This window comes from Coloeus monedula, assembly GCF_965178545.1.
Source record: "Coloeus monedula genome assembly, chromosome: 3".
NCBI lineage: Eukaryota > Metazoa > Chordata > Aves > Passeriformes > Corvidae > Coloeus > Coloeus monedula.
Window position 1 is genome coordinate 1508056 of NC_138783.1, and position 27233 is coordinate 1535288.

The 27233-nt window shown below is 44.9% G+C and overlaps 1 protein-coding gene across 1 annotated transcript in view; it reads left to right on the top strand.

Annotated features, from left to right (window-relative positions):
- Positions 1–909: 909 nt before the first annotated feature.
- FCHSD2 (FCH and double SH3 domains 2) overlaps positions 910–27233 on the top strand; it is a 120236-nt gene continuing 93912 nt past the window's right edge. The window contains exons 1-2 of the mRNA XM_082277343.1: positions 910–1041; positions 3288–3385. Coding sequence (XP_082133469.1) covers positions 1021–1041; positions 3288–3385 — 119 coding nt within the window. The 5' untranslated portion in view covers positions 910–1020. The remainder of the gene's footprint in view (positions 1042–3287; positions 3386–27233) is intronic.

A 27233-nucleotide genomic window follows, 5' to 3' on the forward strand; every position in this document is an offset into this window, starting at 1 on the left:
ATGAACACCTTGCACCCTCCCTGTGCAAACCCCTTCACCCCTGTGCACCCCCTTGCGCAAACCCCAAACCCTTCGTGTACCCCCTTGTGCATCCCCTCCGCCCTCATTGTGCCCCGCCGCGCACCCCATACACACCCCCACTGTGCACACCCTGCACACCCCATTCACACCCTGCACACCCCATTCACACCCCATACACCCCATACACGCCCCATTCACACCCCATACACCCCATTCACACCCCCCTGCACACACCCTGCACACCCCATTCACACCCCATACACCCCATACACGCCCCATTCACACCCCATACACCCCATTCACGCCCCATTCACACCCCATACACCCCATTCACACCCCATACACCCCCTGCACACCCCATACACCCCATTCACACCCCCTGCACACCCCCTGCACACCCCATTCACGCCCCATTCACGCCCCATTCACGCCCCCATCCCCCCCGTGCCCCTCCCCCGGCGCCGCCGCCCCCGTGGCGCCCCCTCGCGGCCGCCGCGTGCCCCGCAGCCCCCGCGCGCGCCGGGGGCGTTCCCGCCCCGCCCCTGCCCAATGGCGGCCGCCGGGGGCGGCGCAGGCCCCGGGGCGGCCACTGGGGGGCGCGCGCGGCCGCCGCGCGACTCTCATGGCGTTGGTTTTTAATTTTTTTTTTTTTTTTTTTTCCCCCCCCTTCTTCCTTTTATTTTGTTCCCCCCGTCTTTCTCCGAAGTCTCTCGCCGCTCTCTCCCTCCGCCGCTCCCCAGCTCCGGGACGCTGCTCCGCTGCCCGTGAGGAAGAGGCGGCCTCCCCCCGCCGTCCCTCCCCGCCTCCATCCCTCCCTCCCTCCCTCCCCTCCTTCCCCGCTCCTCCCGCCGACCGGGACTCGCCCCGGACCGGGAGGGAGACGGTCGCTGCCCGCTCCTCCTCCTCCTGCTGCTCCTCCTCCTCCTCCTCCCGCAGCGGGGGCCGCATCCTGCTGCCGGAGGGGAGGGAATTGATGTGGATACCCAGCGCAGCACCACCATGCAGCCGCCGCCGAGGAAGGTGAGACCCCCGCCCGGCGCAGGGGGGCTGCGCATGGAGGGCCGGGGGGCCGCTGGGGGTGGTTCTGAGGAGGGTGCGGCGTGGGGTGGGGTGGGTTTGGGGTACGAGGGAGATGTTGGGGTCCGAGGGCGCGGGGAGGGGGGCGCAGGGTGGGCTGTGCGGTGGGGGAGGCTGCGGGAAGAAGGTTTGGAGAGCGAGTGCAAGTGCTGGGAAGGGAGTGGGGGGTGCAGCGGCGAGTTGGGGGCTGGGGGGGCTTCGGCGAGGGTGGCCCTGCAAGGTGGTCGTGAGGGAATGTCGGGGGGGGGTGTTGGGGACTGGGTACGGATGGCCGGGGTGGCCGTGGGGTGGGATGGGTTGGGTTGGGAGTCAGCTCTGGAAGCAGGACAGGGCATGGATGGGGGCGCGCTGGTGAGGATGGAGGTGCAGGGGAGCAGCGCTCGGTCAGGGACCCCATCCCCGGCGGAGGCTCTCCAAGGGAAGGGCTGGGAGGCGGTCAGTGGCTGCTGAGGGCTTGGCTGCATGGAGGCGTTGAGGTTGCGCTGCTTTTGGGGTGCTACCATGGGAATTTTGGGGGCTCGTGTGGTGTGTGGGTGCCAACAGCGAGGGGTTGGTGGTTTTGGGGAAGAAGGTCACGTCTGAAGTTGATCCAGGGACGCAGAGTATCCCGGCATGTGCCAGGAGCACACGGGAGCAGGGACAGCCGGAATGGTACAGCATTTTCACACGCGTTCCCATGCGCCATGGGAGCGACCTGCAGATGCACCGGAGGCTCTGCGGTGACCCTGGGATCCCTGGGATCCGTGGGAATGTGGGGTGCTGCCCATCGGGGGGACTGGTGTGGGAACAGAGGCAAGCAGGAATGGACATTTGGGGAACAGGCCGTGTGTGGCTTGTCTGGGTAGGCAGGTTGGTATCTGGGAGGCCGGAGCCGCAGCGGGCTCTTGAGCTGGTCCGTGGTGATTTCTGGGTTGGTCATTTTGGGGGTTGTGCGGCATGGTCGGGGTGTGGGGAGTAGGGAGAGCTGGAGAGGATGGAGGGAGAGGCTGCTCCTGTGCAGGCACCAGGGGAAGGAGTTCTGTGGGGTTGAGATCTGTGTCTGTTCCATGTCGGTGATGCTGTTCGGTTTGGGGTGGTATGGGCGGTAATGGTTTGCGGCCCCAGGGAGATTCCCGCCTTGATGCTGGGATTTCCCCGTGGGGAGAGGAGATTGCAGGGGTTTGCCAGGTGGAGAACTGGGTAATAGTGACCAGGAGCGGAGGGAACACAAACAGAATTCCCTTGTCATGCCCAGAGCTCCCTAGTAGCCCTGGGAGGCAGCTGCAGTGAAAGTCTCTCCTCGGCTCATTCCTGCCTCCCAGCCTCTTGTTTTAGGGGTGGACTCTGCTTTTGTCAAAGAAAACCAATTTAATTTCAATCATTTCAATTTTATTCCGTGTTTGGTGGTTAATTTATTTCACATGTGTGTCGTTGTTTGCCTGTATTACTTCATTAGAGCTTATTTCCATTACCTGGGTTGTGTCGTGTGGGTTTATTTATTTTGAGTTGGGCTTTTTTTATATACAGATAAAACCAAAAATGCTGAAAGTTCACGTTAAAAATAGACACTTTTTCTGCTTAAAGTCAGGGGCATACATGTGATTTATTTTTTTGGTGTCATGGTTTTCAGAGTTACAACAGAGAAGCCGATGAGATCCAGGATTTTTTTTTTGCCTGGCTAGTGAAGAAGAGGGAGCTGGGTGCCCTTTTCCTCTGTGAATTTCACATCCCTCTGCAGTAGCAGTTTGCCATTTCTGTCCTCATGAATGCATAATGTGTTCAGAGATATTGGTGATCATTTTTTAGGCCGATATGTGGATTCCCTGTGATCACTAGAGGGCTTAAATGCCAAGAGCTCTTGTTTTATAAAAAACAAGAACAAAACATTTCCAAGGTTCCCCCGGCGAAACAAAACCATTCCCAATACCTGTGCCATTAGTGCTGTCTGCCAGTTACCAAGTAGGTTCCCAAAGTATTGAAATTTTAGCTGTGCAGGACCACCAGGCTCAAAGGAGAACCACACCAGTACTAAAAATGTAAAGCCGACCTTCTGAAGCCTTTTCCAGTTTGTTAGTTTCTTTTCTCATTGAAATGTGACATAAACTACAGGAAATATAAGTGGTCTGTGGCTTTGCTTGTTTTCTTGTTGAAATGTGACATAAATGACACAGCGTGTAAGTGGTCCTTGGGTTTGTTTGGTTTTTTTGTAGGTGAAAGTTACACAAGTGCTGAAAAACATTCAGGTTGAGCAAATGACAAAACTTCAGGCCAAGCATCAGGCAGAATGTGATCTACTGGAAGATATCAGGTAAGGCTACAGAAAATGTTACCAAAATTCCTTTAAGGTCCAGTTTTTGGAAGAACATTTGAGTTACAAAATTCAGGAACTGACGATGGAATTTCCTCTTTGGATTTCCTGCTTTTAGGCTGTTAGTTTTGACACAGCTGGAAATTATAACTGGAGCTAACACAATGCAAACCATTTTTTCTTGTCTTCAATGGGGGAAATGTTAAAAGAAACTCACAAACAACATAGAAAAAGCATTGGTCTTTTCAGCAATATTTCTTCATATAATATACTGAGACTTTGATTTACCAGCTTTAAAAGTCCACTAAAATTATTGAAATATTTTAAAGCCACTGATGATTTATGTCTCACTAGAGATAGCTTTGAAAAGCACTTTCAAGCAGATTGCATTTTTTACCAGAAAGTTGCGAGAAGATATTTGCATTTATAATTTAAAACTCTGCACGGGTTCAAAACAATAGAGAAAATCCACACGACATCGCTTGGGAGGTTTCATTATTCATTTTACCTAATGTGATTTGCTTCTCTTGAAATTAAAGGTTTGCTTTTAACAAAATATGGTGGGAGTGGGTACCTGGCATTATATGAAGGATTAATCATTCCATTTCAGTATTCCATTTCAATATTCAGCAGTAAGTCCATTGTTGCCCTGCTCTTTCTGGCAGTGGATAGTCCACATGTTAATTATTTAAATGAGATTCCCTGCTTGATGTTTGTATATTAAATGCAAGTGTTTGGCTTTGACAGATGAAGTTCTGTTTGTCTCACTATCAGTGTCCTCCATAAATCAGAATGTCAAGGCCTGAGCCTTTTCTCCCCCTTGTTTTTTGGGGGTTGAAACACTTTTTTGTATGGGAAAGATCACAGCATTCATTTCCTCAGATTAACATTATTCTGGGGAGTGTGTAACTCGCAAATGCTGGGTAATAAGTAACAGACTGATCCAAGGAATTCTCCCCCCTTAGATGGAAACTTATTTTCAGAGCATCTAGGCTGGGTACTGCTGCTCTAGCCCAGGTTTTTGTTAGCACTTGCTATTTTTCAGGAGCTTATGCTCACTGCAGTCTGTATTCAGCTGAAAGATGTCATAAGCCTGTGGATACAAACCCAGGAAAACGTGAAAATGCTGGCTTAAAATGTTTTCCTTTAATGTAATTTAATTTCTGCAGTTAATTAATTTTCTGAATTTTAATGTTGGGGATTAGGAAGCCAAGTTAATACATTTAATTCACTCCCGTGGTCACTGAGTGTGTTCAGCACTCTGGTTGCAGAATTGCTGCATGGATTTACAGATTAAACATTCTTTCAGTGTGGGATGATGAGATGGGGTATGACAGCTCCGTGGTGTCAGTGATTTGTTCAAGTGTCAGATAAGAGAATCAGAGAGAACCAGGGAATTTGGGGTTAAAAGCATTTGCTGAACAAGCCCTGATCTCGGGGCGTGATGCAGAGGCCTTTGAATTGGGAAGGGGGAAAGCTTTGGGGGCTCCATGGTGTTGGTCAGGGTGTGATGCTCGTGCCTCAAGCTGGGTTATCAACCTCGCCCTAATATCCTGTGTAATTTATGGCTGGATTCAGGATATGCAGCCACCGTGGTTCCGGAGCGTTCCAGAAAGCTGGAACCACACACAGGATCTTTTTGTCTCTGGAAGGAAGGTTTATTTTTATAGTAAACACCCTGCTGTTATCCAAAAGTATGGCATTTTAGCAGAGTGCCATTTGTTTATCGAGACTCAGAAGACTTTGGTCCTTTGGTAGCATTTTTGAAGCTTTTGGGCACTGCAGGAGCACAACTTTGTATTTGGAATTCCAGCAACTGACATGCTGCAACGGCAACGGGAAACACTGAATCAGGGCTTGCAAACCAGTGATTAAAAATGCATGTTTGAAAAAGTTACTTTATTGTGAATAATTGCTTCATTTGTTGGCACATCAATGCAAGCATTCAAATCATATTTTTTGTATCACTTTGGTTGGGTTTCGTGTGTAACTAAAGAGAAGTGATAGGAGGAAAAGATCAGAAAGTTCTCCAGCAGAATACATCTATTGTCTGCTGTATTAGCAGATGATTTTTGGCAGTCTACCAGCCCATAAAGCATGCTTGCAGTTCCAGTAGCTTTGATATCTTTATGCAAAGCTAGGGATTCTTGGTTGGGGTTGAGGTATATGTGTGTAACTACCCTTTTTTTTTGCATGGCTTTCTACGCTATGTAAAATTCTAGTATCTATTTAAAAAAATACCAAATGTCCATTTCAGTCTAAACAAACTGTGTTGTGTTCCTCTGTGGGAGCTCAGTAGCACTAAAGCTGAAGTCTCTTTCAGTGACAAGACTCTAATAAAAAATGTGTTTGAAGTGTGTTAGCAAATAGATTTAAAAATAGATTTCTGTGTTTATAATCTCTGTTTGGCTCTTTGTATTACATTTCTTCATGCTCAGTGACTGGGGAATTGGGGGAACAAGTGATTCAGGATGCTTTTAGGGTCTTTGGCTTACTTTTAGGCATGACGTGTTTATCTTCTGTAGCTCACTAAAGCTATCTCATCCCTTCATGTGGGAGATGTGTGTTGGCATTACCATAAAAAAGATTGTCTCTCTGCCACGGGAATGGAGAAGGAGTTTTCTCCCTGACAGGTAAATGTAGGTTTTGTTGCTGTGATCCAGAAACCTTTCAACAATTGTGGCAAGGAGTCCTTCACTCCATCTACACTGGCTGCTGTTAGACAGTGAGTTATCTATTTTTTTTCTGGGCTATAGAATGACTGAATTTATCAGAGGTGTTAGCAATATTAATGTATTTCATTTTGGCTTTAAGATTGACTTACTTGACTGATGGTAGTAACTAAGTCACAGCCAGGGTCTGCAAATGCTCTTGGTTTGCTGGGACACACACGGGGATGCTTTCCTTTTGTGTGTGTGTGCCTGCAGACTGTATGCTCCACATGTTAATTCAACTTGGCATTTCTGTGAGGTATTTATATGCTGCAGACTTTATAAACTCCATTAAGTGATAGTTGCTTTACCTTAAACATTGGGTCCCGCTTTTCCAAAGGCTTGGGGTCTGCTTTTTCCAAAGCACTTGCGATGCCTTTTGAGGTTTTGCTGAGGTATCCTAAAATGTCCTTTTTAAAACTTCTTCACATTTGTGTTTTGCTAGAGAGAATGAAGTCGTGCTTATGTGTCTGTTTTAACTTCAGTCTGGATGAAGGACGTAGGGCCAGGTCCACTGGCCCAACTAATTCTGCTGCAGCGCAGGGTGGGTGAGTTCTGTGGATTGGGGAACTCGCCCACCTGAAATCAAACCTTCCCTGGCTTTTCTCCCAGGTTATTTTGATAAATCCAGTCCCTGGTCCAGTGTGGCATGAGAGGGAGGAGGAGTGATGAGTACCTGAGGAAGGAGAGGGAAGGAAGGCAAAGCTACCCAACAGCAGCCCAGGTTCACATGGGTTTAAAGTCACTATGTAACCCCAGCCTGATGCCCTTATAGAAGGAACAGCTGCTGCTTTGTGAGTTACAGCTCTGGAAGATTCACCTTATTTGAGTCTTAACTCGTTTTGGCTGTCTGGATGTGTTGGTCTACGTTGCTTCATCCTTTTAAGTCAGTTGAAATGAGATGTAAGGATTGCCTGATTGCTGGCTGAGACAGAGTAACAATACAGTCCTTTCATTTGTTGTATCCTGAATTTAGTTTTTTCAGGGTTTTTTCACATTCACAGTTTAAAAGGAATTGCCAAAATGACAGGCTCACAATCTACTTGTGCTCCTGATGTGGATGCAAATCTATGTACAAATACTTTCTTCTATTTCCTTCCCTCTTCTGTCCTTGTGGTTTCTGCCTCCTGACTTTTTTTTTGTTAATAAAGCTGCATTTCTCTGTGTCATTCGCCTTTCTCCTGCTGCTGCCTTGCCTTTGTGGGGTGTCCTTGTGGGTCCCTTCCAGCTCAGAACGTTCTGTGATTCTGTGATTTTCTGTCTTCCACCCTTCCCTCCAAAGCTCTGCCTTCTGATGATTCCTTCTCCCTTCCAATTTGCCAGTTTCTTCTTTTGTTTTTTTTCCTCCCAGGTGCTTCATCTCTTCCTTTTCTTTATCCAGTTCTGACGTTGTGAATTTTAATTAGTTCTCAATTTCTGAGATTCTCTCCTATTTAATGTTCAGCAGAGCAACTGAAGGTGTCTTAAGGCAAATGGGGAGATCCTGGGGCTCTTCCTTACCAATCTGAGCCCTTCCCTGTCTTGGATGCTGTTGCTGGGCTGTCCCTTCTGCAGGTTAGATGTGTGTGAGGGAAGCAGTAATTCCAGGGCAGGATTTGTGTTTCTGTGCCCAGCATGAGGACAGAGAGCTCCTTCGATGCCTCAGCCTGTCATAACAAGCCAGAGCGAGCAGCAGAGATATTTAAAAAAAGAAAGTAAAAGTATGAATGAATTTACATCCATAGCCAGCCAGTTCCTGCTCGTTTGAACATGTCATTTTCTGTGCTCAGATTATGCTCAGTGGAAGCTTTTGCTGTTGGATATACTTTGTACTCCCTGGTGGACTTTGTGCTCCTGGAATCTGGCTGGCTGTGTTGGCAGGTTCCTGGTAAGGTTTATGGCAGCTGGGGCTGAGTCTGGAGTAGAGATCAGCAGCAGTTCCAGTTTTAAATACAGCAAATCTTTAAGATCCCTTAAAAGATGCAGTGTTAGGGAAGAGCCTTGTGGTGCTGTGGAAGGAGGAGCAGATGGAGAAAAAAGCTGTAAAATAATATGTATTTATATGTGTGTGTAGCCATATGTATTAGAATTCCCTAAGAGATTCTGAATAATATTAAGAAATCTCTGCTTTTCCTGCCCCCAGGCACGGTGGTGGTAGTGAGGAGTTTACCTTTCTTCCTGTTCTTTCCAGTCTCCAGTTGCAGGGAATGCAATTTGTTTGGATATTCCTGAACCTGGGCTGCAGAGCATGTTTGCCTCTGGCTAGTGGGTGTCTGATAAAGCCCCTTTTTAAAAAATTCGTCTGTCCATGAGGAGGTCCAGCTCTTTTTTCCCTTTATACTGCTGAGAAATGTGTCCTTCCTTTTTCCTTCAAGGTCATTCCCTGCATTCAGCAGATGCAATTCTTGCCTCTGGTGTTTGGGGCTTTATTTAAGTAGGAGCAGAGTGATTTGCTGTGCTTACAGGTTCTGAAACCTGCAACCTGCCGAAGTGGGAAGCAGCAGAAGAATCAGAAAAATTCCCGAAAACAATATGCAAAATGTTATTTTTTTCTGTGTTTTGACTCACACTTGAGGCTTTCCTTTGTGTGACTGGAATATTTATTTCTTTAAAACTTTCCATTTTCTTATGAGCTGATGACATTTCTTTCCTCCTGGGCTGATCTTTCTCACCACTAGTGATTGTTTTGACTTTATTTTTGTACTTTCAGTTTTTTTTCCCAGGCTCTCTTAATTAGTTGAGGACACACAATTCATTGCTATAACTCTAAATAGGCAGAAATTTCAGAATTTTTGAGAAAAGTTGGTGCAGTTACTTCTGAGGAATATGCCATATCAAGATACCACAGAATCTGTGGTCTGGGCACGTTACCTATGATTAGGCAGGGCTTTAATGAGATGCTCACATTCTTGATGGAATTAAAATCTGGTGATGTTTTGACTGGAACTGTTTGAGGGAAGCTTGGAATGTACTTCTAAAAAAGCGGTTGCCTACTGGGTGTGGAAATCCAAGTTCGGAGCAAAAAAAGAAAAGTTTTAGTATAAACATGGCCACAGTGTAATGATTCAGGCCTGTCTTGGCATAGTGGAATTGAGAAATGGACCACATTCCTTCTCTCTTTTTTTTTTATCCCTGACATACAAAAATTAATGGATCTCCTGTTTTAGTATTTCTGAGTACTTTTCAACTGATGAAAGTTGAAGTTCTGCTTTTTTGTAGCAGAACTAATAGTGTACAAAACCCCCAACAAACCACTTCTCGCATCAGAATGAAAATTAATTTTTTTTTCCATTTTTTTCTCTGAGGTTGCATTTGAATGAGCTTTTTCTTCTTAAAGCAATTCCAACACACGCTCTGGAAGTCTGATTTTTAAGGACTTTCAGGAGAACCTGGGCTTATTCTGCTAAGCTGTGGCTTTAGTGCGAGTTTGTCTTCCAAGACATAACAAGAGGATTTGGGTTCTAAGTACAACAGCTCCTTGCCAAAAGTTGCATTTTCACTTTTGACTCAATGCCCCCTTTTTAAGAACGAAGTCATCAGTTTGCAGAAAGTCGTGTGGGTTGGATTTCTTTTTCTTCCTGAATTTTATCCGAGCATGGCTTTTCCTGGACCTAACTCATGTTTTTCACCACGATGTTACTTGGCAGAGCTCTGGGAAACCAGCAGCTGCCATGAAGTCCTGTAAAGTTGCCTTTGGTACAGATTTTTATGGGGACAATTGCAATATATATATTAAAATACATGGCACAGGGTAGTTCTAAGGGAACAAAAAGCTCTTCCTTTGATCCACTTGTTCAAACGCAAGCTGCTTCTTGGGTTGTCTTTCTTCATCACATCACTTCTGTGATGAAGGCTTTCCTCACAGTTTTTAATCCCAGCTCTTGCTTGGAAACCCCTGTGTGTAAGGGGAATTGAAGACACGGGGACATCCCACAAAGGTCATGATAAGCTGTGCTTGGAAAGAGGAAGTGCATTCTTCCCATTCCAGACACAATTAGTGTGGCCTGGCTTGATTTCCTATGGTGGTGTGTTGTCACAGAGTCATGGAATATCCTCATGGAACGGACCCATCAGGATCATCCAGTCCAACTCCTGGCCCTGCACAAACACCCCAGAATCTCCCCATGTGTGAGAGTGTTGTCCAAAGGCTTCTTGAAGTCAGGCTTGGTGCTGTCACCATTCCCTGGGGAGCCTGTTCAGTGCCTGACCACCCTCTGGGGGAAGAATCTTTCCCCATATCCAGCCTCAGGCTTTTGTTCTGTGTAGTTTGGTGCCAGAAGGTTTATTTTCCAGGTTTTGCTGCCTTTGCCAGTCTCCCATCAGGAGACCTTGGAAACCTTGTGCCTTCTCAATGGTAGCATCCTGAAAAGTGAGGGGAATGGGATTATCAAATCACACACCATGTAAATATTCCTTGTAGGGGAGGCAGAGGTAAAAAGGGAGGTTGTGGGTTTGTTTTGTTGGGTTTTTGCCCAGAAAAGGGCCAATGTAACATGGTTATCTTGGCTGCAGAGAACTTGGTGTTCTGACTTTTCTTGTCATTCCCAGCTGGTCCTTGAGATCAGCCTCTCCTGCTCCCAGTGAACTTTTAACCCAGCTAATATCTTATCTTAACACGTGGTGATTTCGGTTTTCTGGTGAATGTGCATCTGACTTTTTATTTTTTGTCTTAGTAAAATCAGTGACCTTGTTTAATCATCTTGATTGCTTTCTGCATATGAAAGCACACAGAAAAGGTGTTCTGCATTTATACTTCTAAAACCTGGCTGTTGAAAAATGGCTAAAACCTTATCAAACCCAAGTTGCTCTGGTCAGATATTTGCAGTAAAATGAAACCAGTTTATAATGGCTCAGTGTGGTGTTTTTCTGACTGTTTTTTATAGTAGGTTTTAAAATTTTAATAACATTTTTCCAAAATGCATGGTAGGAATATGTTAAGTTGGGGGCTTGTTATTGACTTTAAGCTTGTAAGTGTTGGGTTGTGTTTTATTTATGGAGTTAATGCAATATTTCCAATTAAAACCTGAGGAAAGAGAGTTAAAGTATTGAATTAATGGTTGTAAGTTTTGGGTTGTGTTTATTTAGGAAGCAAGTGGAATATTTCCAATTGAAACTTGAGGAAAGAGAGTAAGTAAAAAAAAAATAATCAATTGAAATCTAGCTTTTTTTCCCTATGTGCTACTGTGAGCATGGAGATTCCATTCTCAGACTTTCAAAATTATTCATAACCTTCGGAGACATTCCTTCTAAGAGCCTTTGGAGTTATTTTAAGCGTTCCTTTCTTTGTGCCACTGTGAGAACAGTTTGGGCCAATCCCCAGTGGCTCTGGGAAGGTTGTTCACACACTCCTCTCTCCTCTTGCGCCGGCTCCAGCAAACATCCTTTTAATGAGACAGACAAAACGCACTGGTGTCTAATTTTATGAGAGGAGCTCAGCCATGCAGAAGACTTTCGAAGATTTATGGTGGTAAAGCCACTAAGTATAGTTATTTCTGGCCAGATGCAAGCCAATGTTAGTGGGGAAAATGTTGGCACTTGTGGCCGTGTTTAAATACATACAGTCCTGAGCATAAATAAGGTTTTTTCGGGGGGTTCTGCTGTGTTCTGTTTGCATTTTTGAAGGAGAAAAAAAAAAAAAGGGAGGAGGCAAGAAACTGAACAAGCCACAATTTTTCTTGAGGGTATGATACTCTGAGATGAGCTCAGATCAGAAGTGCTTTTAAAGATCTTTGAATATAAGAATGAATCATAGATGTGTAGAATGTTTTTGGGTGGGAGGAGGATGTTAAAACTCATCCAGTGCCGCCCCTGCCATGGGCCAGGACACCTTCCACCATCCCAGGTTGCTCCAAGCCCCATCCAGCCTGGCCTGGGACACTTCCAGGGATCCAGGGGCAGCCACAGCTTCTCTGGGCACCCTGTGCCAGCGCCTCCCCACCCTCCCAGGGAGGAATTTCTTCCCAATATCCCATTCAGCCCTGCCCTCTGGATGGCCCCGTTCTTCCGTTGTGTCAACTGCACTGCTCAGCTTGGCGTCCTCTGCAAACTGGAAATCTCAGAAATCACTTAACTGTATAAAAGGTGGAATTACTTTGCTTTTATTTCAGGGTTTGAGTGTGACAGAGATGGGGGTCTGAAGTTCTTGAAAAATGAAGTAAAATTGACTCCTATTTTTCAGCCTTTCAGCAGGGAGTAAAGTAGTTGTAATCTCTTGACATAATTGAGAATTTCTGTCTTGAGACATTGCCATTTGTTAGGCTGCTGAAATTCTGTTCATGTTTGACCTGAAAATCGTTGTCTTTCCATCCTAAAGCCAGGCAGAGGCAGAAAAGACAGGCTAGATTGCCTTGTGAATTAAAAGGAATATTCAGAAGAGCAATAATAGGCAGTGTTACGGTGTCTTGATTTCTAGCGGCTGCTTTTCATAGTCCTGACATGTTCCCAGCCTGGCTTTAGCCTGTCTTATCTCTAAATAGGCTTTGCTCATTTTCAGCTGTGTTGCCAGCGGTGAGAAAGGGCGTAGATGGCAGTGGCTTCCCATGTTATTTTAATGTGCTTGTTGTTTATGAAGTTTTCTTTCATGTTAATTGATTTTGTGTGATTGTTTCTAATTATCTCTCTGTGATCTGAGCTGGCTGAGTAAGACGACAAGTAAATATCACTGCCTAGTAACACCTAATTAAGAAAGAGGTCCTGCTTTTGAATTTCCTCTTTGTCTTCTTATTCTTCCCCTGTTCTCAGCTCTGTTCAGCCTCAGAGTTGAGTGAGAGACACAGGACAGGGAATGACTGGAGAGGATCCAGCAGAGGCTACGAAGATGAGGAGGGACAGGGGCACTTCACTTACAGTGAAAGGCTGAGGGAACCGGGCTGTTCAGCCTCGCGAGCAGACAGCTGAGAGAGGATTTTACCAATGCATACAAATATTTTAAGGCCAGGTGCCAAGAGGACAGGGACAGACTCTTTCCAGTGACAGGACAAGGGGCAATGGGCACAAACTGGAGTGCAGGAAGTTCCACCTGAATATGAGGAAAAAGCTACTGTTGAGGTGACAGAGCACCTGGAGGAGGCTGCTCGGAGAGGTTCTGCAATCTCCTAACCTGGGCTTATTGAAAACTGCTCTGGGTGAACCTCCTTTGGCAGGGGGCTTGGACTGGGGAGTCTCCAGAGGTCACTTCCAGCCCCAACCATTTCATGGTTGTATGATTTGGTGAGATTAAGAGAGGACCATCACAAGGGTGGGGGTTTTTGGACATGAGTCACAGCAAAGCCCAAACCTTTGAATTTCAGTAAATTTATTGAACCAGCTCCTGTGGCACTGGTTTAAGGTGATAAACTTAAGATATTTCACTGTACCAACAATACCAGGATGCTCTTTAAAAGTAGATTTGGCTCCAGGGCACACCTCAAAAGACTGTCTAGTCCAACCCTACAAGGCAGAAGGAGCCTGGATGAAGTTACCTCACATCTGTATCTTGAAAACCTCCACAATGGGGACTCTACCCATTTCTGGGGAGCTTGTTCCAGGGACTGATGCTCTCTTTCTGAAATGTGGGAATTTGGGAGCAAAAAACTCAAGGCTCATTATTTGATTTCCTCTGGATCTTTGAGCAATCTCATCTTTTCTTTCCAGTGAAAAGAACATCAGTTCTCTGCGTAGCAAACATTAGAGTTTTTGGGGTACTTGTATGACTAATATTTTTGGGATTGTTAGTGGGAGTTGCAGCTATTCCTTGTATCCCACATTTCCCACCCAGTAGTAGAAAAGAGGTGAGAGAAAAGTAATTTCTGCAGTTGCAGTAAAACTGGTTTGTACCTCCTTCTTAGCTCTTTTCTGTGTGTTTCAAATCAAAGCAAAAAGCTCAGAACTGTAACAGTGTGGGAGGTGTTGAGTCTCTCGAATCACTATAAATAGTGGCAGACTTGGGAGGACTTGGGAAGGCTTGGGAAGTGCACTAGTTTTCTTTGGGAATCTCATTTTCTTTTCCCTGTGATGTACCGGCTTTCAGGGGAGCATCTACCTGAAACCTCCTGATTTGGCTGAATGTATGCTTGAATGATGTGCATTATGTTCACATAGGTTAAAAAAATGCAAACACCCTTTTTCTAGACATTTTTCATCCGTATTTGTATTAAATGATGTGAAAGCAGATTGTAGTTAATTGCTGTGAGCTAATCAGCTGCGTAGAAAACAAAGAAGGCCTGATACTCTAGTTTTCCTAAGCATTTGAAGCTTAGGCTTTTCTGCTGAGGAGGTGAACAAAATCTTTGTGATTACAAGAGTTTTTCATTTGGAAATCTGCAGAATTGTGATTGTAGTATCCAAAGAGTGGTTGAAGTTGGTGTTGCCTGTTGTTGACAAACAGTGACTGGACTTGATCCCTGATGCCAGAGGAACTGAATCCTCTATTTGTCTTTTGGGCATTTGGTGCTCAAGACATAGTTTTCAAAACCTGCATAAAGACTTGGATCATCCTCTAATGTGTCACTGGTAAAAATATCCTTTAATCCTTTCTCCTGCACGTGCTTCCTGCGTGCTGCCTCCTCTTTCAGTAAGAGGCTGTTCTCTTCCTTTCCATCTTAACGAGGAGCAGCGCAAGGAGGAGTGAAGGTATGTTTCTTTTCCCTGAAATCGAGCGTGGCCGTGTTATTATTCACAATTTCCTGGGGAGACTTGGCCTTGTGACTTGTGCGTCCTGCAGCCAAGGTTTGCTGTTCCGCGGGGCTCTGCTGTGCCGCAGGAGCGCAGCCGTCACGGCGCTCTTTGTTCCCGAGTTTGGGGTGGTGTTTGAAACACCCCGGGCCTGCGTTATGAAGTGCCTCGAGCTTTGATCTGCCCTGAGAAGTTCGTTTGAGTTGGTGGGGGTGCTTTGATGTTCTCTGCTCGCTGGCTGCCAAGTCCTTCTGCTGGAGGTGCAGTGCAGAGCTGTTGTCCAGTTAAGAACCAAGATCTCATCTCTCCACGCATCCAAACACTTCTTTGCTTTCAGAGAGCAAATGGATCTTTCTGCTGGAGGAGTTTATCCATTGTAGTTTTGATTTGTTTTTGTTCTAAATTTAGCAAGTTAGCTCAATACTGTGATAGAGGAGGGCTGGGCCCTTTTGTTGACACAGCTCGCTGGATGTTTGAAATGCCTTTTGCCTTCTCTGCACCCAGCTGTGCTGCTGAACTGGCAGCCCAGAGGCAGCCAACAGGAAAGGCTGGGAGAACTGGGATTGTTCAGCCTGGAAAAGAGAAGCTTCGGGGTGACCTAATTGCCCCTTCCAGGACTTGAAAGGAGCCCATAAGAAAGATGGAGAAGGACTTGGGACAATGGCATGGAGTGCCAGGACAAGGGGAATGATGTCAAACTGCTGAAGAGCAGGGATAGTTGGGTTTTGGTGGGCGAGTTCTTCCCCGTGAGGGTGGTGAGGCCCTGGCACAGGCTGCCCAGAAAAGCTGTGGATGCCCCTGGATCCCTGGCAGTGCCCAAGGCCAGGCTGGACAGGGCTTGGAGCAAGCTGGGATAGTGGAAGGTGTCGCTGCCCATGGCAGGAAGTAGAACTAATGATCTTTCAGGTCCCTTCCAACTCAAACCATTCTGTGATGAACTTGTATTAACAGCCCTGTTCTGGTTTTGCTGGAGCTCAGGAAAAATGGTTGTAACTACATTATACTCCTGTATGTGTTTGGAGCAGCCAGTGCTGCTGCAGATAGTAAGCAAGATCAATATTCTTGTCAGTAGCAAGAAGACTGGATGACTTGACCCCTTTGAAATATCTTTTCCATATCTTTTTTTGGTTGGAAATAGACTAAGTTTCTCCTTTTGGGAAAAACTTTATAAGGAATACTCATATTAAAGGAACAACTGGACTTAGCACTTGGCAGTGCCAAGGTGGTGATCAGCCAAAACCTGGACTCGATGATCTCAGAGGTCTTTCCAACCTAAGGGATTCTGTGATTCTGACACATATCTACAGATAAGATTTTAGAAGTTGGGCCACATGTTTTCAGTGAGCTGTTACATTTTACTGACTTAAAAAATAACAGTACATCTACTGTACTCTTCTAAAACAGGGTGATTGTGCTTTGAGGAAAAAACCCATTATAGTAATTATTATTATTACCTGTAGAATCCATTAAAATACAGAATTTGACTTACGTCAGTGTTAGTGACAATGAAACCTTGTGAAGGGCATCATGGAAAATTGAAGTGCTTATATTAAGATTGTAGGCAAAGAAAGGAGAGAAAAGTCTTTGTAATAAACCTGGGTGGCACTGTCAAGATTCCTAAGATGTGACAGATGAGTAAACTAAGAACTCCAAGGTGGTTGTTGCCTGCTAAAAAGCCTTTTGCAGATCCAGGGTGGAATAAGAAGCATGAATGATGAAATGTGTCTTGGCTTCTTGCTGTTAAGCAAATGGGGATCAAAGAAACTCCTCATATTCCTGTTTTCTAAAAGCTCCTGGTAGACAGTCTGAATTATAATATCCTAGGCTGTTTTTTTTCTGAAAGGGAAATGCCTTGGATATGATGAATGGGGTTTGGGAAAGCTATAGAAAAGTACCCTTGTATTTGTCTAAACTGTATCTCTCCCTAATGTTTGCTTAGTTTCCCATTTTAAAACAAAAACTCCTTAGTGATCATTTTAAATACACTTCAGCTCTGAAATCAATCCTTGATTTGTTGTGAATGTTAATGCTATAAAGAGGGCACGCTTTTATTTTGAAAAGGGTAAATGAAATGCTCACATTCACCAGCAGCTTTCTGGCGGTTCTTTTTTGCTTTCTTTTTTTATTCTACTGAAGGAAAAACTATTGTTTTAGCATTGTTTTGTGTCTGGATGTCATGTTCCTCTGATCACACGCTGGACTGCTAATACTTCTCTGAGACAAATTGCTGAAAACATTGGCTACATTTGAGGTTGCAAGAATTCTCTATATATAGTGACAGAATTGATTTTTTTGGCTCTGTTGCTAGTGGCAACTCATCCTAATCCCAAACTGTACAGTAATGTGATTTATGGGGAGTACATTGCTCGCTAGTGAATGTTGTCTGGAATTTTTTTCTCTGTGCATTGCTACAGGGGCACTGTTCAGGCACGAGGTAAAGCTATTTCATGGTTTATCATAGGTGGTGTGGATTAGAATATTGAAAATAATGAATAAAATCATAGCTTGGAAGTGGATTTGGAAGAAAACTGCTTTGTTGTTTTTGATAGATTTATAAAGGAGAAATTTCTTATTAATTGGGAGCTTGTGCTGATGAAAATCACAACTACCTCCTGTTTAAGGCCCGATTTGCTTGTGGGTACTTTCACACCAAGAACTTTGCACGTGGTAATAGTTTTTGTTTAAATCAAATAAATTTTACTGAGCATTAAAAATCTTCTTTTAGAAACGCTGCCAAGATATGTTCTAATATGTCCTGTATATTGTAAAGAGCACTGAGAATTGTTCTGAAGAGCACTCAGAATTGTACCCCTGGCCTGTGCCAGTTGTGATTGACCTCTAAACGTCCTGCTCAAAATTGTGACTTCGTAACACGTTGTGTGGGGAAGTTTCAGGTTTGAAGTGCATCAGTCAAACTACTGTGAGTAAGCAATGCACTCTTGAAAATCCAACTGGGCTTTTTAGGAAGGGACATTTTTGTAACAGCAGGAAATCATTCATGGTTGGTCATGATGATCTTCAAGGTCTTTTCCCACCTGAACGATTCTGTGTGTGAGAACTTGTGAAGTCAGGAAGTTCAAAGTTAGACTGTCTGGCGTTTGTTTTTCGAAGCAGGAGCTCATTTATCTGCTCTCAGTGGGCATGGCAGGCAGGGTTTTTACTCCTTAGAGTTGAGTGGGGTTAGAAGAACAGTAGTGCCTGCAGTTGCTTGAGGGGATGGCAGGAGGATGATCCAGGTAATGAAAATTGTGTGTGAAAACTGGAGTAAAAACACTTGTAGGTGACTGCTGGCAGGACAAGCAGGAGACTGCTTTTGTCACGAAGATATTATGCACAACTTTGATTCCTTGATTATATAGTTTGCTATATCCTGATGTATTGAAATATTGGTTGAAATATTTTCAGCTTCAGTACCTCTGTTTACATTCGGGAGAATTTTCCTTCCATGTACTTCTATCTTAGTTGAGGATAAGTGGAGATTTAAAGAGTAAACATTCCAAAGGACAAATGGTCGCAAAGCTGTCGGAGCTGATTAGTTTTAGGTGTGAGATGAACAGGCTTCTAAGTGCAGGGCAGAGATGCAGAATCCAGTGCAGATGTGAGTTACTGTAAATCCTCTGTGGAGCAGAAAGACGGAGCAGGGCTCCTCAGGGTGGTAAAGTGTTCTGTAGTAGCTGAATCAACAAGGGATTACTGTGTGCTTGGCTATTGTAGCTCCTGTTTGCTCGGGGAAAAGCTGTTAGAAAATGGTGAGATGCGGTGTAGAAAGGAATTTGTAGAGGAGAGAAGAGCTCTGCTGTGCTGCAGGATGTTTGAACTGCCAGTTACTCCCTTCTGCAGGAATTTCTGAAGCTCTATTTGGAAGAGCTATTTTAAGACTAAAGAGGAGACAGTACAGAGTATGTATGTTAAAGTCAAGTTTAAAAAAAGGCCACTTTTTTTTTTTCTTTTTGCTCGCCAGAGAACTGGAGGTGCACTGAGGTAAGCAGAAAGTGAGGGCTGGCTTGCCAGCGAGCTGCAGGAAGGAGAGCTGAATTCCTTGACTCAGCAAGCAAAGAGTTTCCTGATGTTACAAATATTTGTGCTTCACAAGTTGTAAAGATGCCCTTCACACGTCTGCTGAGATCAGGCAGACCTCAAGTGGATCCATAAGCAGGAAATGTCACTGGCTTCTCGTGCTGGGTCAGAGAATTTCTTTGTGGGCAAAAATTTAGGCTGTGGGTGACCTCGCCATGGTGGTTTTGAGTTTGTTCTGCTGCCTCGTGTGCTTTCACAGCTGGCGGGACCTTGGCCTGCCCAGCAACGTTCTTGTTAAAAATCTTGGCCTGGAAGCCACATTCGCACTGTGTTGAGATGTTTGTGGTGTGAGAACTCTAAGTTGTCCGTACTTGCCGTGGGAGGGGAGGCTGGTGTTCGGTCTGGTGGTGGCTTGGGCTTCTGTGACCACAAATTGCCTTCAGGACCTGGAGACGCGCTGTCATGAGAGCAGAATTCAGCTCCTTCACGCAGCTGGTGGGCAGAGTCTCCTGGGAAGCAGCCAGGATGGATGGGTTCAGCTTAGTTTTCCTAAGGAGGACTTGCAGAAAGCTAAGGAGCAGCACATCCCGTTGTGTGGGAAGGCCAGGAATTTCAGCAGAAGCCCCTTGTGGCTGAGCAGGGCCAGCATGCGAGGTCGGTGGGCAGCAAGGGAGGGGTATGAAAGCTTTGCTTGGCTGCTCAAGGACGGTATCAGTGACGCCTCCAGCTGGGCAGGGACATGAGGAGTAGAAGGAGGGATGCTCTGGGAATGGGAGCAGCAAGACATTGTCTGAGGCAGCCTAGTGATGGGCTCTGGGGAAGGGACTGCAGTACGCAGCAGTTTTATTTCCTCCCCCTCAACCTTTGCAGGGGAAGTCTTTCCCTTTCCTGATGTCTAGGAAATCCTTAACATGTAATTTGAAGAGAAGAGTCAAGGTAATGCTCTGATGTTGATGAACATATTTCTGCAAGACCTGGGGGAAGAATTCCACGTGTGTATCTCTGTAGTAAAGGGCGTGGATGTGATGTCATGTGGGAGGTAGCACGTTTAGCTGGAGACCAGGCAAATAAAGCCAGCCCAAAATCCAGGCAGCAAAACTGTGTTTGAACAGTGCTGTTAAATGCCCAACACAGTACAGTAACTTCTTGTGGGGTTTATTTAACAGGTGGTGCAAAGTCCTGAGCAGGAAAGGCAATAGTGGCAGTGCTGATATTATTCAAATCTGACATGGAACTTTTGCTCCTTGATAAAAATGCTGCTGAAGTGCCTATTTATAGGCAATAACATAAACCTGGCAGGTGAGAGCATGCATATAAGAGTCATCTTTCTAGGAAGGGATCTGTTTCATTCAGATGTTCTAAAACCATTGAACAAAAGAGAGTTTGTTTTTTTAAAACCAAACATAGAGGCTGGGATTTGCTGTAATGTGACCTCTGGTGATTTTTTTCTTGGAGTGGCTGAAGAGGAACCTAAAGTATTCTGTGTGAGTGGAGACTCTGGTCTTAAATGAAGTGGAAGTGACTTTCACCTTGCTTACAACTTTTTAATTTCTTCAGTTGCCTTTTTGCAAGAGCAAGGGCATGAGATCAAGTCTTAGAGTCAGCACTGGCTTTACTGAAATTTGGGGATGTTTAAATAGAATCCAGTTGGCCAGAAAGTGATTGGAGGCACCTGGATTCTCAGGTGAGGCGTCAGGTGGTCTGACAGTACAGCAAGCTGTAATAAAGGACTTAATTCTTTTACAGTGTGTAATTAAGATGAAACTTCATTTGCCACACTTTGTCTGAGGTGAAATTTTTGATGTATAAATAAAAAATATCAATAGTGGTGTTCAGTGATGAATGTTGGAGGAGTTTTGCTGGGAAAAGGGAAAGTCAGTCTACAAAACTCTCTGAATTTGAAGTCTTGGGTGCTTTGTGACAAGGTGGACAAGGGGAATGGAAAAAGTAGGTTTAGATTAGATATTAGGAGGAAGGATATTAGGAGGAAGTTCTTCCCTGTGAGGGTGGGGAGGCCCTGGCACAGGGTGCCCAGAGCAGCTGTGGTTGTCCCTGGATGCCTGGAAGTGTCCACAGCCAGGCTGGAGGGGGCTTGGAGCAGCCTGGGATAGTGGAAGGTGTCCCTGCCCTTGGCGAGGGGTGGAATGGTATGTTCAAGGTCTCCTGACCATAACCATTCTGGGATTCTGTGAAGCATGTTCCAAATTTTAATAACCTGGTTGTTGCACTGCCATGGTTTCTGCAGCCTGTGTACAAATAACTTCAGAAATCAGTGGTGTTCTGAAAAATAATTTACCCTTCAGACACTCAGAGTTTTATGCAAATCTTCTAAAACATTTCAGTACTGGTAATTCCATTTAGTAAAGAGTAAAACCACGAAGAGGAGCTTATTACATGCAGCATTTGAGAGTCTTGTCGTGATGAATAATTTCTGTAGATTAATTATTGCTCCAGGTATGTTGTTTTTGTCTCTGCTGGACACGGGGAGGGAATATTAATGCAGTGTGTCCCTGCACGCATGGGTGTTCCTGGAGTCCCATATTAGCCATGCAGCTGCTGCTGTGTTACCTTATCTCAGCATTTATTGCCAGCCCCTGCCCTGAATGGAGCCATGGGGATGATTTATGTTGGCTGGAGTATTTGGGATTCAGTTGTGCCTTTGTTAGTGATGCACCTGTCATTAAATTAAAAACCAGGTAACAGCAGTTGTTTGGTTGTACGATATTGATTTATTATGGTGCATTTTTCATGTTGCTGGAGAGAAGTGGGAGGAGGCATCCACATAAAAGTACTGAATTAAACCAAACAAGGACGTTAGCATTCCTTGAGAAAACCTGTTTGCCTTCAAGGGGGGGCAAAACGTTGTGGCCCATTCCCTCCTCCCAAATATTTCAGGGTTGCTCCCCTTTGGATTTTTTAAGTGGGAGCTGGCATTCCAAAGGGTGTTTTAATTCAGTGTTGTAGTCTGGGAAAGGGGCTGGAGCCCCAGGAGAGGCTGAGGGAGCTGGGAATGGGGCTCAGGCTGGAGCAAAGGAGGCTCAGGGGGGACCTTGTGGCTCTGCACAAGTCCCTGACAGGAGGGGGCAGCCGGGGGGGTCGGGCTCTGCTCCCAGGGAACAGGGACAGGAGGAGAGGGAACGGCCTCAGGCTGGGCCAGGGCAGGCTCAGGTTGGACAGCAGCAGGAATTTCTTCATGGAAATTATTGTCGAGCATTGTCAGGGATTGCCGAGGGAGGTGGTGGAATCTCCACCCTGGAGGTGTCTAGGGAAGGACTGGATGTGGCAGTCAGTGCTCTGGGCTGGGGACACGGTGGGCATTGGGCACAGCTTGGACTCAATGATTCCAGAGGTCTTTCCCACATTAATGATTCTGTGACTTGGCAAGACAAACGCCATCATTTTGTACATCCCTTCTTCTTCCCCCAGCTTTTATTGCTGAGCACAGTGTGGTGTGGTCTGGGGTCCCTTGGGGTCAGCTGTCCTGACTGGGTCCCGTCCCAATTTCTTGCACACTCACAGCCTATCACTAATGGGAACAGTTTGCCCAGAGAAGCTGTGGCTGCCCCTGGATCCCTGGCAGTGTCCAAGGCCAGGCTGGATGGGGCTTGGAGCAACCTGGGATGGTGGAAGGTGTCCCTGCCCATGGCAGGGGTGGAATGAGATGATTGTTAAGGTCCCTCCCAACCCAAACCATTCTGTGGTGTGAGGAGCAGAAAAGGCTTCGAGCTGTGTAAGCACTGCTCAGCAATAGTGGGAACATCCCTGAGTTATCTGTGCTCGCAACTTTGTGTTCTCAGCACAAATCCCAGGCACAGCCCTGTCCCAGCTACTGTGCAGAAAATTAACTCCATCCCAGCCAAGCCCAGCACTGGGAGCTGTGACCTGCAAATGAAACTGGAAATGCAGGTGCAGCTGCACAACTTGGAGCTTACTGGGACTCCAGCAGTGGAGTGGGATAGTTGCCTGTCACCGTGGAAAGGTCATGGCAGTCAGGAGAGCTTCCTGATGACTGCAGAAAGGCAAACGCTGCACCCTTTTTCAAAGACTGCTGGAAGGAGGATCTGGGGAACAGCAGCTGCTCATCTTTACCTTAATTCCCGAGAAAATTACAGAGCAAGACCTCCTAGAAACCATTTTTCAGGCTTTTCCATTCCTTGAAGGGTCCCAAAGAATTTGGAGCAGCCAGCGTGGACTCCCAAGGGCAAACAGTGCTTGATTGCCTTTTGGGAAAGCTGGCAGTGCATGTGTTGTATGTGGTGGCTTCAGTGAGACCTTTGACACAGACCTCCAGCACCTTTGTAGCGATGCTGGGGACACGTGGACTGATAGCTGGGTGGAGGATTGGCTGAGCTTCCCAAATCTAAGTGGTGGGGAGCAGTGCCAAGTGCAGCTGGCAGCTGGGAATCCCTCAGAGGTCGATGGATCAGTGCTGGTCCATGACTTCGGTCACAACCTGGATGGTGGGATGGGGCTCTTAGCAAATTGAAAGAGACAGATTGGGGGAGAACACTGATAGGCTGGAGGCAGGGCTGTGCCTTGGGCTGTGGGTGACAGGGGCTGGCAGGAACCTCAGGAAGGTCAGCAAAGGCGAATGCCAAGTCCAGGGGCACTCCAGCCTTGAGCAGCAGGCTGGGCTGGGACTCCAGGTTGGAATTCCAGTGCCATCCTGGACACAAATACTTCACTGCATGTCTTCACTGTTAAAGAGATTGGTCAGGAGTGATTTGTGGACAGTAATTCCTAATGCCATCTTTATCCTGCCAGCATTAATGCAATGCACTTATTTATTCCCTTTGCCCCACTAAAAATCATTCAAAATCATTTAAAGTCTCTGATGGTTTAAAAAGAGGATGAGAAAGAATAAAGACAAAGAAATTCAACAGTATTTGGGGTTGATTCGAGCTGGTGGCATGGTTTTTGTCACTGGGACAAAAAGGATGAACAAATCCATAATACTGGCTTTGGAGCTTTCTGGGGTTGCTCCCCTTTTTCTTTTCTTTTTTATAATGAGAGCTGTCTGTTTGCATGTTTTTAATGGAAAATTTTGGAATGAGTGTATACTGAAAAATACAAGGATAGTAATACGTTGGACGTGATGGTACACTGAGTGTGTGTGCTCTCAGTGTACATTACAAGCACAAGTTGTAAAGTCATGATTTTCCACTGGCATGTGTTCTAGATGTCAGGAATTATCCTTGATCTACTTTCTGGGAAGCTGGAAATTTTTGTGTATTTCAAAATTCACTGATTCATCTTCTCGAGTGCCGGTGGATTGAGTCAGGTTTAACCCAGCTGCAATGTGCTTTGCAGTTCCTTGGGACATGTACTTCCAGAATTTTTGATGGAATGAATTAATTTCAGGTCAAGGTCAGTCAGAAGGTGTGTTTCTTTAGCCTAATGTTTTTGGATGTTTTGGATGTGATACTAATTTATATGTTTTCTGATGCTTTGTGTAAACTGTAAGGATTTAAAAATTTCATTAAAATTTCCAAACAATTTGTCAGAATGTTCATAGCCCAAAAAACCACAGACACAAACTGCTGGTGTTGGGTGAGTTGTATGAATTTTTCACTGAATCCGTTGGGTTTTTGATCATTATCATGATCTTGCACGAGGAGTTGTTCCAAATGGGATTCAGGCCTCACCTGGTTCATTGCTGAATTTCTCAGCCTTTAAATAGAAATACATCCACTGATGCAAATTTAGGCTCTTCTTTTATTCAGTAGCCCTGAACATGAAGTGTGTGTTTACGTTTTTGCATAGCTCTGCGTGGAGTTAAATTTTTACACAGTGACTAATTCACTTTCTGGTTTTCAGGGTGTCACTGGGTTTAACTTTTTACTGTGCAAGCTGTGACTTTGATCTTCAGATTTGTACAACTGCACAATATTGGCAAATGTGACATTGTCTTATAAAACACTGATGTATGTTTTAATGCCCTTATATTGATTTTTCCTGAAGGTGTGAGCTTTACACATTTCCAGCCCAAGTGGACATCCATGAAATAATTAAGCCCATCTGTTTCCCCTGTTTCCCTGTAGGAAAACTTAATGAAATACGATTCTCCGCTGACCTGACTCTTTACTTCACATTGTTATGCTCATTTACATTGGGAATGTAGAAGGATACCTCAATATTGCATAGCATCTGTTACCTTCAATGGATATGAGTGATGGAAATACATGCCAGTGGTTGAAATTTGGGATTGGGAATTTGCAGTGAGGGCTCAACACTAGAAAAAGTGGCATTAGCAAAGTGGGAATGGCAGGAAGGGATGTTCTCTTTCTCCTGCTCCCTTAGAACTCCCTGGTCTCACAGAGCCTGAGGAAAAGTGGGGCAAAGGGAATAAATGTATTGCATTAATGTTGGCAGGATAAAGATGATATTTAGGAATTACTGTCCACAGACCAAGATGATTTTTTGGGGAGTGCAGTTCTGGTGTTTCCTGCACTTAGTTAATGGTTATTTTGAGAAAAAGATGTAAAAGTAGGTATTAGTGCTCCCTGGTTTAATAAACCACTAAATAATGTTCCTGCTTTCTTGCCGACTCACTATTCATGTCTTAAAAAGTTACCAGTAGTTAGAGAACGTTCTATTACTTCATGGAAACAAATGTTTCCTTATATGAATGCATTTGAAAGTCCATCCTGAAGGACAGTAAGGTTAAGACTATCCCAGCTTTGCACATAAAATCAGGATACACACATCAAAGTTTTCGCACTGCCCAAGTTAAGAAACTATGATGCATTTATTAGTCAGACTTTTCTTTTCCCTTGCTCAAAATAATTTTCTCCTGGGAAATGTGTTGACTTCAGTCTCCTCTTTCATCATGTTTTGTAATACATTCATAGTTGTCATAGAAGGATTCCTGTATAAACTGTCCCAAGGTTAAAGGCAGCTTTGTGCTGGACCAAGGGAGGGAAGCGCAGTCCCAAAGCCACAGGGAGCACCAGCTCCAAGGAATGCAGACGGCTGATCCCGACAGCCCTTCCTTACTTAACCATTTTCTTCATTCAGCAAAACAAATTTAAATATTGGAGAAATCGCCTTGCCAACTATTGCCCCATTTAAAATACACAACAAAGTCTAAAACTAAAGTTTTTTTCATAAGGAGGTGCTGCTGTACAGTCCATTCTGTTCCTGCCAGAGCTTGCGGTCGATCCAGTTCCAAGATTTCAGTTGCTTTTGGGAGTCAGTTTGATTCCCATGTTATTTTGTAATCCTGCACAAGGGCTGGTTGAAAGCTTTTGGTTTTCTTCTCTGGTGCAAAACTTTTAATGTAGAAAATTTTTGGGGATATCTCGGGCTTCCAGCTTGTCACAGTTGTCATTCTGCAATTAATTTAAGTGGAATTGGGTTTGAATGAGGTGGGGAAAAAACCTCAGGTGAGAATACACAAATATCCAGGTTTGGTGTAATTTAGCTGGGATTCTATGTTTTGAAATGGCAGTTAGCTGAGAATTGGAAAATAACTTTGTTTGCCTAAAGTATTCCCAGATTTATGTTCCAAAGACAGCTGCTTTTTTTCTTCTACCTTCTCAATATTGATAACACATTTCAGTTATTCCTTGTAGTTATTTGTGCAGTTCTTTGTACTTCCGAGAGAAAAGAGAGTCTTTTCAGAGGAATGATGTGGTCTCTAGGTCTTTGCTAAACTGACTGGGATATTAGATTTTGGAGCAGGAGATCCTAGAAGAAATTGGTTTCTAATATTAGCTGTAGTACTTGGAATGCTTTGCAAAAGGGAATTCATTCACAGGCATCTCAGCCAACTTCACGTGTTCCTATCGAGGTGTTTCATATGGGAGTCACACGGCCCTTGGAACCCACCTGGGCTACACAGGGGGGATTTAGGAAGTTTAACTGTTGGAGCTGGAATGTGACCAGATCTTTTGGGCTGTCATTGGTCTGGGAAGAATTTTAAGAAATCATGATGCATTTAAACTGTTGTTTTACATCCCATTGGGGAAGCTGAGCATGTAGCATGTGGATATTCTTCATGGGTGAAATGGAGTAGACAGGAATAAGAGGAGCCTGTCCAGAGCTCCTTTTTACTGAGTTAACTTTATTAGAGGATGTTCCTGAGGTGGGTTTTTTTGTTGGCATGTCACCAGAATTATTGTGTAACTAATTTAAATATAATTAGCTTTTTCTTGTGCCTATGGTGTAGCTTTAAGCTTAGTAGTTTGTGGTACAGCTTCAAGAAAATAACTCTGATCAAAAAAACTCTGAAGAAAATTACGTCTGTTTAGATACATAAAGCCAAATTGTTCTGTGCTCCCAAATTCCTCCCTCAGCTGTACCACTGGAAAGCTGATGAGCTTTTCATGAGGAAAATGCTATTTCTGCCTGGGAACTGAGTATTCCTGGGAACTGAGTTTGCCCAATAAAACTTGGAAATTCAGCCGCCACGTATGTGGAGTCCACACACGGTCGTTGCTGGGCTACTGATGTGCACTTGTCAAACCATTTCCCTTTTTTGTTGCTGT